Source organism: Panthera onca, chromosome E2 (assembly GCF_046562875.1).
Source record: "Panthera onca isolate mPanOnc1 chromosome E2, mPanOnc1 haplotype 2, whole genome shotgun sequence".
Taxonomy (NCBI): Eukaryota; Metazoa; Chordata; class Mammalia; order Carnivora; family Felidae; genus Panthera; species Panthera onca.
Window position 1 is genome coordinate 18,281,775 of NC_138353.1, and position 12,954 is coordinate 18,294,728.

Genomic DNA, 12,954 nt, shown 5'->3' on the forward strand with positions numbered 1-12,954 from the left:
CTCATGCCATTCACCAGGCCTTTGGGTTTTTCCCAACAGAGAGATGATGGCCAGCTTCTGTGCCGGCTGCCAGTGAAAGCCCATCCCAATGTAGGGAGTCTTGAGGCTGCTTGGGCAGGAGTCAAGATCAACTTTTAGATTAAAAATTGAACAGAAAGACACCCCACCCCCACCCCCAGTGAGAGGTGAGATGAGACCCTGGCAAGGCGGTCTGAGGAGAGGAGGGAGACTTCCATCCTGGAGTCCAGACTCCCATGCAGAGCCAAGACTTGGGGGAAGAGAAGGGACGTCCATGTCCTTTTGGTTGATCCATCCTCAACAGTTATGGGCAGAGCCTGGGAGAGATGACAGGTCAGCTTGTGAATGCACGTGGAGTTTTCTCCCCAAGGCACGTGCACACACGTGCACACTCACCCACCCCTCGCATCCTGTGTTCCCCTCACCCCATGCTGGTCCTGTCTTACCTGGAGTGATGAGAGGAGGGGTGTCCCCTGGATGGTGACTAGGGAGAGAAAAGTGGTGAAATCAGTATCCACGCCCTTGCCCTCTCAAGGCTAGAAGATTCTCAGCTTGCCCTGACAGCTTCCTGGCTATTTTTCCAATGCTGGTTGTAACATTCCAGGGACCAAAGCTTTTCAGGATTTGGGGCCCTCTGAAGATGATCAGCTCTGAAGAATAAACCTGGCAAAATCTTAGTGGCGTGAATTCTCCAGGGCAGAGCCAGGAGGCCTCTCTCTGTGAGATTTAGCTCCTTCTACCAGTGAAAGGTGTCTGTTCAGCGTGAGCCGGGCACACGGGAAACCCGTCTTACCTGGGCTTCTGGCTGAACTTGCACTTGCATTTCCCACCTGTTGGGGAGAGGGGACGGTTGGGAGAGAGGACCCGGGCCCACAGCCCTGCCCTGCCAGCCCGGCCACCAGCGTCCCCACTCACTCATGAGGACGATGATGCCGATGGTGCACAGAACCCCAGCGCAGATGAGTCCGCCGATCCGGAGTCTGTGCCAGTCTAGGAGAAACCCGGAGGGGGTCGTCAGTGCCTGCCCCTCCATCAAACCCCCATCTATCCAACAAGTAGGTATTGGGCACCTATGGCGGGCAGGGAGCCGGGGATACAGAGTGAACAGACGGCCCCCCAGCCCTCCTGTGCTCACATTCCCCTTTACACACAAACAAGCGATAAGAGATTCAATGGAAGGTCAGGTGAAGATAAGCTTTTCTGAAGACAAAGAAGCAGGGCCAGGGGACAAAAAGTCAGAGGCCCAGCGTGGTCAGGGAAGGCTTCTCCGAGCAGAGACCCGGGGAGGTGAGGCAGGGGGCCGTGGCGAAGGGATCGGAAGGTACAAAGGTCTGGAGGTCTGGAGTGTGTCTGCCGTGCCTGAGAGACGGCGGGGAGGCCACCGCATAGCTCGCCTCCTTCAGGCAGTTTTTGCAAGACAGCCCTTCCCCCTGCCGTTGATTTGAACCCTAACAACGGCTTCCTGTGAACTGTCCTGGCTTCCTGTGTGTCTGTCCTGCCGGAAGAGAACCTTCGCAGGGACCAGATTGGCCTCGCTCATTCCTTTATTCCTCTATTCTATGGTGTTGACTGTTCAGTGCCCCACTCCTCGCCCCTTCCTATCCTCACCCTTGTTTCGCCCACCTCAGACCCTCACCCAACCTAGGTGGGCCCCTTGGCACAAAATAGTAGGTGGGGGTGGGGAGGCTCCGGAGAGAGGGGTGCAAGCTCTCACCATAGTAGAAAGGACTGTTTTTATCTGCAAGAAAAGAAAAAAGAACGTGAATCCAGGACAAAAGCCAAGAGGCAGGGGTGCGGGGGGGGGGGGGCGGAATTCGGGGGTGAGCCTGGTGGAAGGGTCCAGTCTGACTCACCTTCTGGGTCGTTGGCGTCCAGGGCAGGCAGGCCTGCTGGGAGAAGCGGGAAGGACAGGGGATGGCAGTGGCAGCCTCAGTAAACTGCCGGGCAGAGCCACAGAGCCTCAGGGGCCTCGAGATGGGGTCCCCTGGCAGACAGTTCCCCTCCTGCGGGCACAGGCGTCCGGCCCCCACTGGCTGCCCCTGCACCTCTCACCTCGGAGGTGTGGACTTGCCCCCGAGCCCCAAGCCTGTGAGCCCTGCCGGCACGTTGCCTCCTAAAATAGGTTTTAATCTGGGCGGCTTTAGGCCACTCTTTGGCCTGATGTGTTCCAGACACCGGTTAATCCACGCCTCCTGCAGAAATGGAACAACATTCTTTTTTTTTTTTTTTAATTTTTTTATGTTTATTTGAGAGAGAGAGAGAGAGACATGAACAGGGGAGGGACAGAGAGAGGGAGACAGATGATCAGAGGCTGGCTCCGTGCTGAGAGCAGCGAGCCCGATGCAGGGCTCGAACTCATGAACTGCGAGATCCTAACCTGAGCTGAAGTCGAACGCTTAGCTGGCTGAGCCGCCCAGTGCCCCGTGGAGCGACACTCTTATCAACTTATCAAGATGCCAGATGGCATCGGTTCCCGGTCATTCTCACAGCCTCATCCACACCCCACCTGTTCTGGTGTTTGCTCGCCACTTCCTTTTAAAGCAAATCACTAATTATAAACTTAACACACTTTACTCAAAAGTGCAGCTTTCTATTACTACCCTGGATGGAATGCCAATCTTGCCCGATGTGAGGGATAAAAAAAATACCAGAAAAGCAAAGGACTAGGATTACATTCGGGCTAGAAGCAGGGGGCCACCTGAGCTCTGGGCCTAAGCTCTGTTCTTTCTTTGTGAAAAGGAGATTAACAATTTTTAATTATATTTAAAGCACAAATGCAATGTGCTTACTCTGCCCTGGGCCCTGTTCTAACTGCTTCTCTTTCTTTCTTTTAAAAAAAATTTTTTTTTAATGTTTATTTATTTTTGACAGAGAGAGAGACAGAGCATGAGCAGGGGAGGGGCAGAGAGAGAGAGGGAGACACAGAATCGAAAGCAGGCTCCAGGCTCTGAGCTGCCAGCACAGAGCCCGATGCGGGGCTCGAACTCACAGACCGCGAGATCATGACCTGAGCTGAAGTCGGACGCTTAACCGACTGAGCCCCCCAGGCGCCCCATCTAACTGCTTTTCAAGCACTAACTTGTGAAATGACTATTAAGTGCATACCATTATTGTCTCCATTTTTACACTGGGGAAACTGAGGCACAAAGGATTTCCGTAACTGCCGCATACACGAAGCTCCCAGTCATCTCTTGTACTAGTGTTAGGGAGGTGTTAAAGACACAGTACACAGGGCTGAGCCTTCTCCTCCCTCGAGAGGGTGACTTTGTAGCTGTGTGAGCCTCTGCTTTAAGAGGTCCTGTCTTTGTGTGTCCCTTGAAGTCACCAGTGTGGCACTTCTTACCCTCAAGGAGATGCTGTCCTGGTAGTCCCTACCCCACAAGGGAGGCGGAAAGCATGAGAGGGACACACGTGGAACTTGGCCACCACTCAACAGAGGGGTTTGGGGAAAAGGCAGTCCAGGGGATGGGTACTCACCTATCAGGAGGATGAGCAGGCTTAGGGTCGCCTCTCGCATGTCCGCGTCCAGCTGGCCTGGAGGGGTGGGGACGGACGGGGAGGGTCCAACTTGAGCAGGGCTGCGGGCTGCCAGACAGGTGCCTCTGGTTCCCAATCCTCTCCTACTCTGCCCCCACCCGGGGTATGCAGCTCGCCCCAGGGCAGGAAGGCTGGCATTAAAACCCACTCACTGGCTGGGAGGTAAGTGCAGGGGGGGTGGGTGACGACGCGGACCTGGCGAGGGACCACAGTAACAACTCACTGGACACAAACTTGGGGCTTGAAGCGAATTGCCCTGGCGACCAAATGAGGGAGGTGCTGCCTGCCGTTATCCCCATCTTACGGATGGGGAAACTGAGAAACTGAAAGCTGGAAATCGGTGCGTAGGGTCAGCCCGGCGGGGAGCGGGACTTAAAGCAGCCTGGCTCTGCAGAGGCTGCTCATCACTCAGGACTCTCAGGGCCTCGGGATGTTTTGGGAAATGGGACGTTGGGAGCCAGGTGGCAAGAGGCCCGGTTCCCGGGTGTGTCTGCCACAGGACAGCTCGGAGCCTGCCTGCCCTGCCCAGACTCTGCAGACCTCGGGCTGGGCCAGGGCCGGGGCCCGGCCGGCTCCTCAGGCGGCTCGGGGCGAGGCGTGGGCAAGGGAGAACCGGAGGCTGGGGCGGGCGTGGGGCACAGAGCAGAGACGAGTCATCTGGCTGCAGCCCCAGGCCCATCTTCTGCCCCCCACCTCGTTTCTGCCCCAGCCCCTGCCCCGGCCCCAGGCTCTGTCAGGCCCTAACAGCATTATTTCCTCCCTCCCCAGATAGGCCTGCTCAGCAAGAAGAACCCCCCCATCCCCTTCCTGGTCTGGCATCAGCCCACCCTCCCCGCATCCTCAGTGCCCGAGATAAGCCCCCGTGCGTCGCCCGGCCCCCTCCCTGCCCCTGCCCCACTGCCACAAGCACCCACTGTCAAAACGTTGATAGCAAGAGCTAACACGTCCTCTGACCCACCCTGTGCTGGGCACTGCCCGTGACCTTGCTGTGTGTTCACCCATTTCACCGCCACCCCCCCCCCCCCCCCCGACTGCCGGAAACCCTGGAGGCGATCTCTTCTATCCTCCATTTCACCAATCGCAAAACACATGCCCTCGCTAAGCCTGGCGAAAAGCCTTTTGACCTTCCCTGCTGCGTCCCCGCGACTCCCGTCCACAGCTAAAGAGAGCGAGCCCGTCTCTCCATACCATGGAAACCCCACTCCGTGTTCCTTTCTGTTTCTTGCCCAGACTCCTCCCCGGTCCTGTGCACTCGGGTCCTGGGAATCCTCCCAGCCGTTCGTCCTTCAGGGTGGACTCATGGTTTTAGTCTGAGCGCCCATTTCTTGCAGGAAGGGGGTCTGTGGCTTTGGGAAGCATTGCTATGGCATTTAGGGCCCCACACGTTTGGGGAGAAGAGCTGGAGTGGGTGTGTGGGCAGGACGGCCCGTGGGTCCTCACCAAGCTACCTGGCGAGGCTTCGTCACCCCGAGATGATGCTAATACTAGTAATAAGAGCTAGTGCTGGCTGGGGGCCTGGGTGGCTCAGCCGGTTAAGCGTCCGACTCTTGATTCCGGCTCACATCATGATCTCGCGGTTGGTGAGTTCAAGCCCCGCATGGGGCTCTGGGCTGACAACACAGAGCCTGCTCAGGAATTTCTCTCTCTCTCTCTGCCCCTTCCCCCCCAAATAAATAAACAAACTTGAAAAAAAAAAAAAAAGGAGCTAATGCTTAATTGTTTACCCCATGCCAGGCACTGTTTCCGTTCTTTGCATTTATTCACTTACATAATCTTCGTGGCTTGATGAAGCTGGCACTGTGGTTACCCTCCCGTTGCTGTCACAACCCCGTAACCCCTGCTAACTCAGCTTAATGCTCCATGCCGTCCCCCAGGACCCAGAGTCCCAGCTCTGAAGCCTCTGTCCATGGAATTCACCACGTCCCCCTGGCCGCGAGGGCTCTGTTTCTCCCCGTCTCGGGCACCTCTCAGCATCCCTGGCACAGGGGGGATGGATGAGGGATCCTAGCGGCGCCCCAGCCCCTGGGCGACATTTCCGGCCTGGCCCTCCCACGGTGCAGGCCGCTGGGAGCTGGTGTCTGGGCACCCACCCAGACTGTTGTTGGAAGAGGCTTGTGAGCTGCTCCGGAACTGGTTGGTGTCGGTGTGAAGGCTCGGAGAGGAGGACGGCCTGCAGGTGGAGGCTCTCCCCACCCCTCTCTGCTCCTTTCCCGCCCTGCGGGCCCAACACGGGGTCCAGAGCCGTTTCTACCAGCCGCCTTGTGCTATCCTCTCTGTTCCGCCATGATGGTGCCCACTCCAGTCCACCCCGGCACCCCTCTGCAACCCTATCCACCCAGATACCCCTAATCCAGATGCTTCTGGTCAACTCAGTCACCCCCGATCTACCCAGTCACCCCGATCCCACGTGTGGGCCTTACCCTCATCCCAGCTGGCTCACCCAGCCCCCCGAAGGGAGAATGATGGGGGGCGGGGATCACGTTAACAGAAGGGGCTTTCTCTAATCTGCTGCCCCCTTGCCCCCCAGAAAAGATTCTTGAAGGGAGGTTCTAGAGTCTTTAACAGAGGTAAGTGGAGGGAGGGGCGGGGATAGTTTGGGCGCAGAGCCAAGAGGCTGTTGGAAGGAGGGGACCCCAGCCGCTCACCTGTGTGGCTCCCCAGGCTGCTTGGAAAGTTCCAGGAGAGAAGGGAGAGAATGGGGCTGCTGAGCCTGAGTCTTGCCTTTATCCCCAGCTGCCCCGCCCTAAGCAAACCTGGGCAGGTAGAGAACAAGTTGGACTCCCTAAAGCTCAGGGGCTCTCTCACCCCATTCCTGCTCTTAAAGAGACAGCTCCCACACCCTTCTCCCCCACCTCTAATGCCGGGGAGCTCCCTGCGGTCCCCAAGTTCACAGCAGCCTCAGGTGCGGCAAAGGGAGAATAGGATGGGCTGGAATTCTGCCCCTCACATCAGGGGAGGGGTTTTCTTTAATCTCTTGCCCCTGTGAAAAGCACCTGGCAGGAAGAAGGTTGGGGTCTTTAAACGCAGAGCTCCCGTCCTGCAGCATGGTGGGGGAAGGCCCTGCACTGGGGTCCTAATCTAATTTCTTTTACTTAAGATTGTGTGCTGTGCTTGCGGGCAATCGCAGGAGAGCTAGAGTCCCCTTCCAGACCACTTGTCGCTTTTGACAATTCGAGGGCCAGCAGAAGATGCTGATGTGACCAAGGTCATGAGGTGGGGGTGGGGGCGGGGTGGGGGCTGTTGGGCTTTAGACCATGGCCTCTTCCCCGTCACGTCCATCATGCCCGAGAGAGCCTGGGAACTGGTTTCTGAGCACCAAGCAGACCTTCCTAGCTCAGACCTTCCCAAGGGCGCAGGGAGTCAGATGCCCGGGTCTACGCAGTGGGTGTTGGGGTGGAGGCTGCCTCCCACTCCGGATAAGGCCATTGCACTGTGCAAGGCTTCCTTCCGCTCCCTCCTCCCTCTCCTGCCCCTCCTCCTCGTGGCATTCCTTCTGGCTGGGGTCTGTGTGGGCCCCCACACGGTCCTCGTTGGGGTGCCCCCTCCCCCCAATTCTCTGCCTTTTTAGACAGAGGGACTTTTGTCCGGGGGCTGGATGGAGAACAAGGCGCCTTTGAGTGGCTGGCGGAGGATTGGGGTCACGGGGAGGGGCAGGGCCAGGAAAGGGTGGCCCTGCACTGGCCACCAGCTGGACTCCGGGCGACCCCCAACACCATCTCGGGGGTGGAGGGGAGGGCTGCGGGAGCCAGGCCAGGGAGAGTGTGGAGCACAGGACGGGGAAAGGGGGCTTCCGAGGTCAAGGCTCTGCTGGGGGTTGTCTGCCCAGGCCAGGGAGAAAGGGCCCCCCACTTCCTAACAGGGAGGCACGCCCAGACACATGCTTTCTTTATGTGGCTCCCTCAGGCCATTTTTCAGCCCCAGGCCCTAGACCAGGACACGGCCTCCCCCGACTCCCGTTAAGAAGGGACCAGTCCCTTCAGGGAGTGGAGGAGGCACTCAGGGTGGATCTCGTTCAAGTGGGAAGTTCAGGGGGAGACAGAAGCAGTGTTAAGGGGGGCCTGCCGGGGAGGATCCGGTCCAGCTAAGGGGGTCTTTGTCTGGGGGAAGATAGCATCTCTTGCCCAGACATTTCAAATTACGGTGTCCCCGGGAAGACCCCTTTGATGGAGTTGAGTGGTGTCTCCCTCTGCTGGGAAGTCCAAGAACTGCAGGCATCCGAAGGCGAGAAGGGGTGAGCGCTCCGCGGTAGCTGGGGTGTCCTTCACCTGCGCCAGAGTCTGGACTCAGTTGCCAAAGGGACCCGGCAAGAATCGTGAACGAGTGAAGCAGGACAGGCAGGAGACCGTAAGGCACGCTGGCCACCCGGCAAATGGGAGAACTACTGTCCTGTTTAAAAGGCAGCCACATGGAGAGAGACGGAAGTGTCTCCCAGACCCCTCGCTGAGGGAAAAACAGCAGGATGTATAGAATATGCTACCATTTGTGAAGGAGGGAAGAATGCATACCCTTGTTCATGAATGAGGTATCTTTGGAGGCTGACACCCGTGGTTGCTCCTGGGGAGGAGGGGTGAGAGGCTAGGGGGTGGGGCGGAGGGAGACTCCCTCTTGTACCTTTGGGATTTTATATTCGTAAAATACCCTACTTCAAAAAAAGTCTAATTAAAAGTATTAAAGGATAGTGTCTACACAGTCCCAGCCAATTGCTGCTATATGTTCCATCAGTGTCAGAAACCTGAATCTTTATACAGAATTCCCAATATTAAAAGTTGCCTCGGGGGCACCTAGCTGGCTCAGTGGGTAGAACAAGTGATTCTTGATCTTAGGGTCGTGGGTTCGAGCCCGACGCTGGGTGTAGAGATTACTTGCTAAAAAAAGTTGGGTCAGATTTTTTAAAAATTATGCAGGTCGGTTGAGCGGCCGACTTCAGCTCGGGTCATGATCTCACGGTCCGTGAGTTCGAGCCCCGCGTCGGGCTCTGTGCTGACGGCTCAGAGCCTGGAGCCTGTTTCAGATTCTGTGTCTCCCTCTCTCTCTGACCCTCCCCCGTTCATGCTCTGTCTCTCTCTGTCTCAAAAATAAATAAATGTTAAGAAAGTAAATTTAAGTGAAATAAATAAAAAATTATGCAGGTTTAAAAAATTACAGAAGTCCAACAAAACACATCACGTCTAAGGACTGGCTTCCGCCTGGAGAATCAACTCCTGCCAGCTTTATTTCCTGAATCTTTCATCATGGTGGCCTTGCATTCAGATATACAGACGTTTATGGGGTTTTACCCAACCCAGGCCGACCACAACTTCCCCCTAGGGTTGGACCAGAAAGTGCCATATCCATGCGTGTGTTGGCCTGAGGCTGGGGCTTCTGACCTGAGGCCCCCATGTGGATGCGTGAAGGTGCAAACACTGACACTCGCGGGGGTGGGGGGGTCAGTAGTGGGTGCAGCTCCTTGCATCCTGTTGGGGGTTGGATCTCTTTTGGGGTGTCTTCTAGGCCAACTTGACTTCAATCATATCTAAAGTCTCTCTCTCTCTCTCTCTCATGTATGTATGTAATACATACATATAAATGTATGTTTATGTAATCTTTTATAAGTAAATATGTGTTATATTTATTTGTATAGAGAGAAAAAAGTCATCCGAAACATTTCCCCTTCATTTTGCTTTTGACATCTCTTGGCCCCACAGAGTCTGCCGAAGCTGTGATTGGCTGTGATTTCTCAGTACCCTAGGAGTTCTTGCAACATGAGAAAAATCAAACCTATACATAGCTTCTGAACATCACAAGGTTTTCAGGAATGCCGAATGAAAGTAAAAAATCAAAGCCACGGGGTGGTAAGCAGCTTTATTAATTTTGGTTTTGCCATTTGCTTCTGATGTTCAGGAGGGCCCGAGCCCAACGGTTGTACATGTTTCCTTTGGTTCCCAAAGTGTTGCAAAAACTAACAGTTGCCGACATTTAAAGATCCGGATGTTTCCAACACAATAAGCTGCATTTCCAGCTTCTCGTGGGAGACATGGCCTAACTGGGCCCACATTCCCACTTGGCAGCCGGGGCTGGAGGGGCCGGTCCATCTCTCCGGGGTGACCCAGGCCCCATATCCCCCTGGTTTGAGGCTTCACGGGAAAGTATGTAGGAGAGGGACACCCACCTCCCATCTCAGACCTGCTTCCGCCTTCGGGGCCACCATTACAGCACAGACCCTGGACAGAGGCAGCCCAGGATGGATCAGGCGTGGTTCATGCAGGAAGGACCCCTGAACTGTCATCCCGAATCTGCCCAGGGCGAGGAGAAAAGGCAAAAGCAAAGAAGAGCTTGGTCGTGCTTTGTGACTTCCTCCTGGAAAGGCGTTGAGGAGTCTTTCACAAGCCGGCCTGCTCCAGGGGGGGCGGGAGAACGGGAGAAGAGGTCTGAGATGCAGGAGACGCAGAAAACAACTAGGGTACCGACATACGGAGTGAAAGCAGATGAGGCAAAATATTTATTACCACTTGGCGGATCTCCACGAAGGGTACCTGGGTTTGTCGTACTCTCTCCGTAACACTCCTGTCGTTACAAACATTCAAAATAAAAGTTGGGGAAAATGAATAAAAATTGTAAACTTAGACACGAAAATTTTCTTTAACGTTTATTTGCTTGTTTTTGAAAGAGAGAATGAGAGAACGAGGCGGGGAGGGACACAGAGAGAGAGGGAGACACAGAACCCGAAGCAGGCTCCAGGCTCCGAGCTGTCAGCACAGAGCCCGACAAGGGGCTTAAACTCCCAAACCGGGAGATCATGACCCGAGCTGAAGTCGGCTTAACCACCTGATCCGCCCAGGCGCCCCTAAAGGAACAGAACTGAATCGGACTGAGAGGCTGTGCCTTCGTGCATATAGCACATAGTATATAGTGAATGTTATGTATAAACATTTGTTTCTTTGTGGATAAAAGCATGTGTGCTATTTGTGTCCTCCTGCAATGCCTTCCCTTTCCATAGCTTGGATGGTTTGCCTCGTCCCCGTCCCCTGCGTGCCCGGCTCTGTTCCTCCCTAACTGTGGGTGCCTTACCCCGTCCCGGCTGCCCGGCCCCGCCCGCTGGGGTCCCCGAGGGCCCGCCTGGCCGCAGAGGCAGGGAAATGAGTCTGCGGTTCCCGGAGCTCGGATGGCTGGCACCAGTGGCCACGGGAAGGCAGCTGGCCACAGGGGCCCCTGACATCTCAGTATTCCCATCCCCTCCCCCCGCCCCCGCACCTCGGTGTCTACAGAGGCGCTGCCGCACCCGGCGAGGACCACCTCCGCGCCCCTGTGTGTCCCCGTGTCATTTACCAACTGTTGCTAACTCTCTCCCTCTGTTTTCAGAGAACGTTCCAGACTCTGTTGCGGGACTGCTAGGCAGGCATTACTCTCCCAGTGGGAGGCAAGTGTGGCAACGAGGGGCTGTCACTCAGCCTCAAGGGACACAGTTAATTAAGGGACAAAGTCGGGATTCCAGGCCAGGTCGTCTGGTTCCACACCCGTGTGTGTGTGTGTGTGTGTGTGTGTGTTGTGGGATGGGGGGAGGGAGGGGGTGGCAAAAAGACAACAGGGCCCCGTGTAAATGTGAAGTTCCTAAGAGCAGACAGCAGGTTAGAAAAGAGAATTAGACCACAAAGAATATTTCTGGAACCAACCATTTCTCCCCCACCGTCCCTGCCCAGGCCCGGCCTCCATCCTCCCCGTTCTGGACACCACAGCAGCCCCTCCCTGGGTCCCCTGCTCTCTTGCCTACCCTCAGTCTGCTCCTCGCCCACAGCCAGAGGGAGCCTGCGAACCCCTGAGTCAGGTCAGGGCCCTCCCGGCTCAGAGCCCTCCCCTGGCCGCACCTCTCTCCTGGCGAAAGCAAAGTCTTCACCATGACCCACGACCCATACGTCACTCCCCTGTCTGGTCCCCTGGCATCTCCGACCTCACCATCTCCTCCCCCTCAACCCCTCCCTCCCTTGCTCACTGGGCTCCGGCCACACTGGCCTCCCCGCTGGTCCTCCAGCACACCGGGCACCTTCCCAGCCTCCAGACATTTGCATCCTGGGTTCCCTCCAGCAGATTCACTGTTCCTGCCGATGTGCGCTTGGGTCCCTCCTTCATCTCCTTTCTTCAGGGCTTTGCTCAAACATCACATTCTTGATGAGGCTTTCCTTGGTCGCCAGAGTTACAACTGCGACTGCCACCTGGAAACCGCTCGATCCACCCTATTCTCTTTCCCCTCCCCCCACCCCGAAGCATGAGCACCTATCACCTCCTGACACAGAGTATAATTATACACTTACTGGTTATATTTATTGACTCTTTCCCCTCTGGACTGTCAGACCAGGAAAGAGGGACCTTAACTGTTCCATTCCCTCTGTGTCCCCAGAAGCACAGGGCCTGGCACATAGTAGGTGCCTGAGAAATGTTTGTTGAGTGACTGAATGAGAACCATTCTTGGGAGTCACTGTATCCCAGGCCTCATAGCAGATGAATCAAGTGGCCTGCTCTCCTTAAGTAGATCACACTGTGGAGGCACACAGTAGGCCCACAGGTGGAGAGGGAAGGAACTTCGGGCCAGAGAGCCTCAGTTCACATCCTAGCTCCGCCCCTTTCTCACCATGTGACATCAGGCAAGCGAGTCTCCCTCTCTGGGCCTCAGTTTCCCTCTCTGTAAATTAGGATAAGAATAGCACTCACCCTGCAGGACTGCCCTTTGGATTCAATGGGGTTGTTGTGTGGGATGCTGGCAGCGTGACTAATTCTGAAAGCCGGTTCCCTTCCTGGAAGGGGTTGGGGTGGAAGGGGCAGGGCTGTGTGTTTTCCAACAGCCAACAATGGAACTCTTGTCGGCAGGGGCCCTCAGGCGTGGAAAACACATCCACCCCTGTGGGTTCCAGATAAAATTTTCAGGTCTCTGAGGGGAGATCTTCCAGGGCATTTACATTTTTTGGAGACCCTTGCAACAAGAAATACTGGTTTGAGGACGTGGGCCCCCTGGGATTGGGCTCGCATTTAGCCCTTCTCCCAGCAATGAGCAGCTGTGAGGGCTGGGGGGGTGGGGAGGGGGGGTCTCTCCCACCTACTGCTCCTGAGATAGGACCAGACAGGCTAAGGCAGTCTTTGGGCCACAAGGATTGCTTCAGTGGGGTCCAATCAAAGTGAAGCACAGAATTTTGTTTAGTAATTGAGGGATAAAGAGATTTGGGTTTTGCTTTGGATGGTGAGAAATGCACACCGGAGGCCTGGAAATTGCGGTCATTTTGCCACCACAAGAAAAGCCAACCTGAGGACAATGCTAGCACCGTAGAGGACCCACAAACTAGGAGAAATGCTGAGAAAACAATCTGCGCCCTGATCAAATCACGCCCGATCTCCCTCTGGAATTTTCAGTCGTGAATCTAAAAACCTGACTTG

General features: G+C 55.7%; 1 protein-coding gene across 1 annotated transcript; it reads right to left on the reverse strand.

Annotated features, from left to right (window-relative positions):
• Window positions 1-110: 110 nt before the first annotated feature.
• Window positions 111-3,946, reverse strand: FXYD3 (FXYD domain containing ion transport regulator 3). The gene is given in 8 exon segments (XM_060652246.3): window positions 111-335; window positions 465-502; window positions 812-925; window positions 927-1,008; window positions 1,733-1,756; window positions 1,872-1,904; window positions 3,496-3,552; window positions 3,779-3,946. Coding segments are annotated over 8 exon segments (444 nt in total). The 5' UTR covers window positions 3,855-3,946; the 3' UTR covers window positions 111-315.
• Window positions 3,947-12,954: the final 9,008 nt, after the last annotated feature.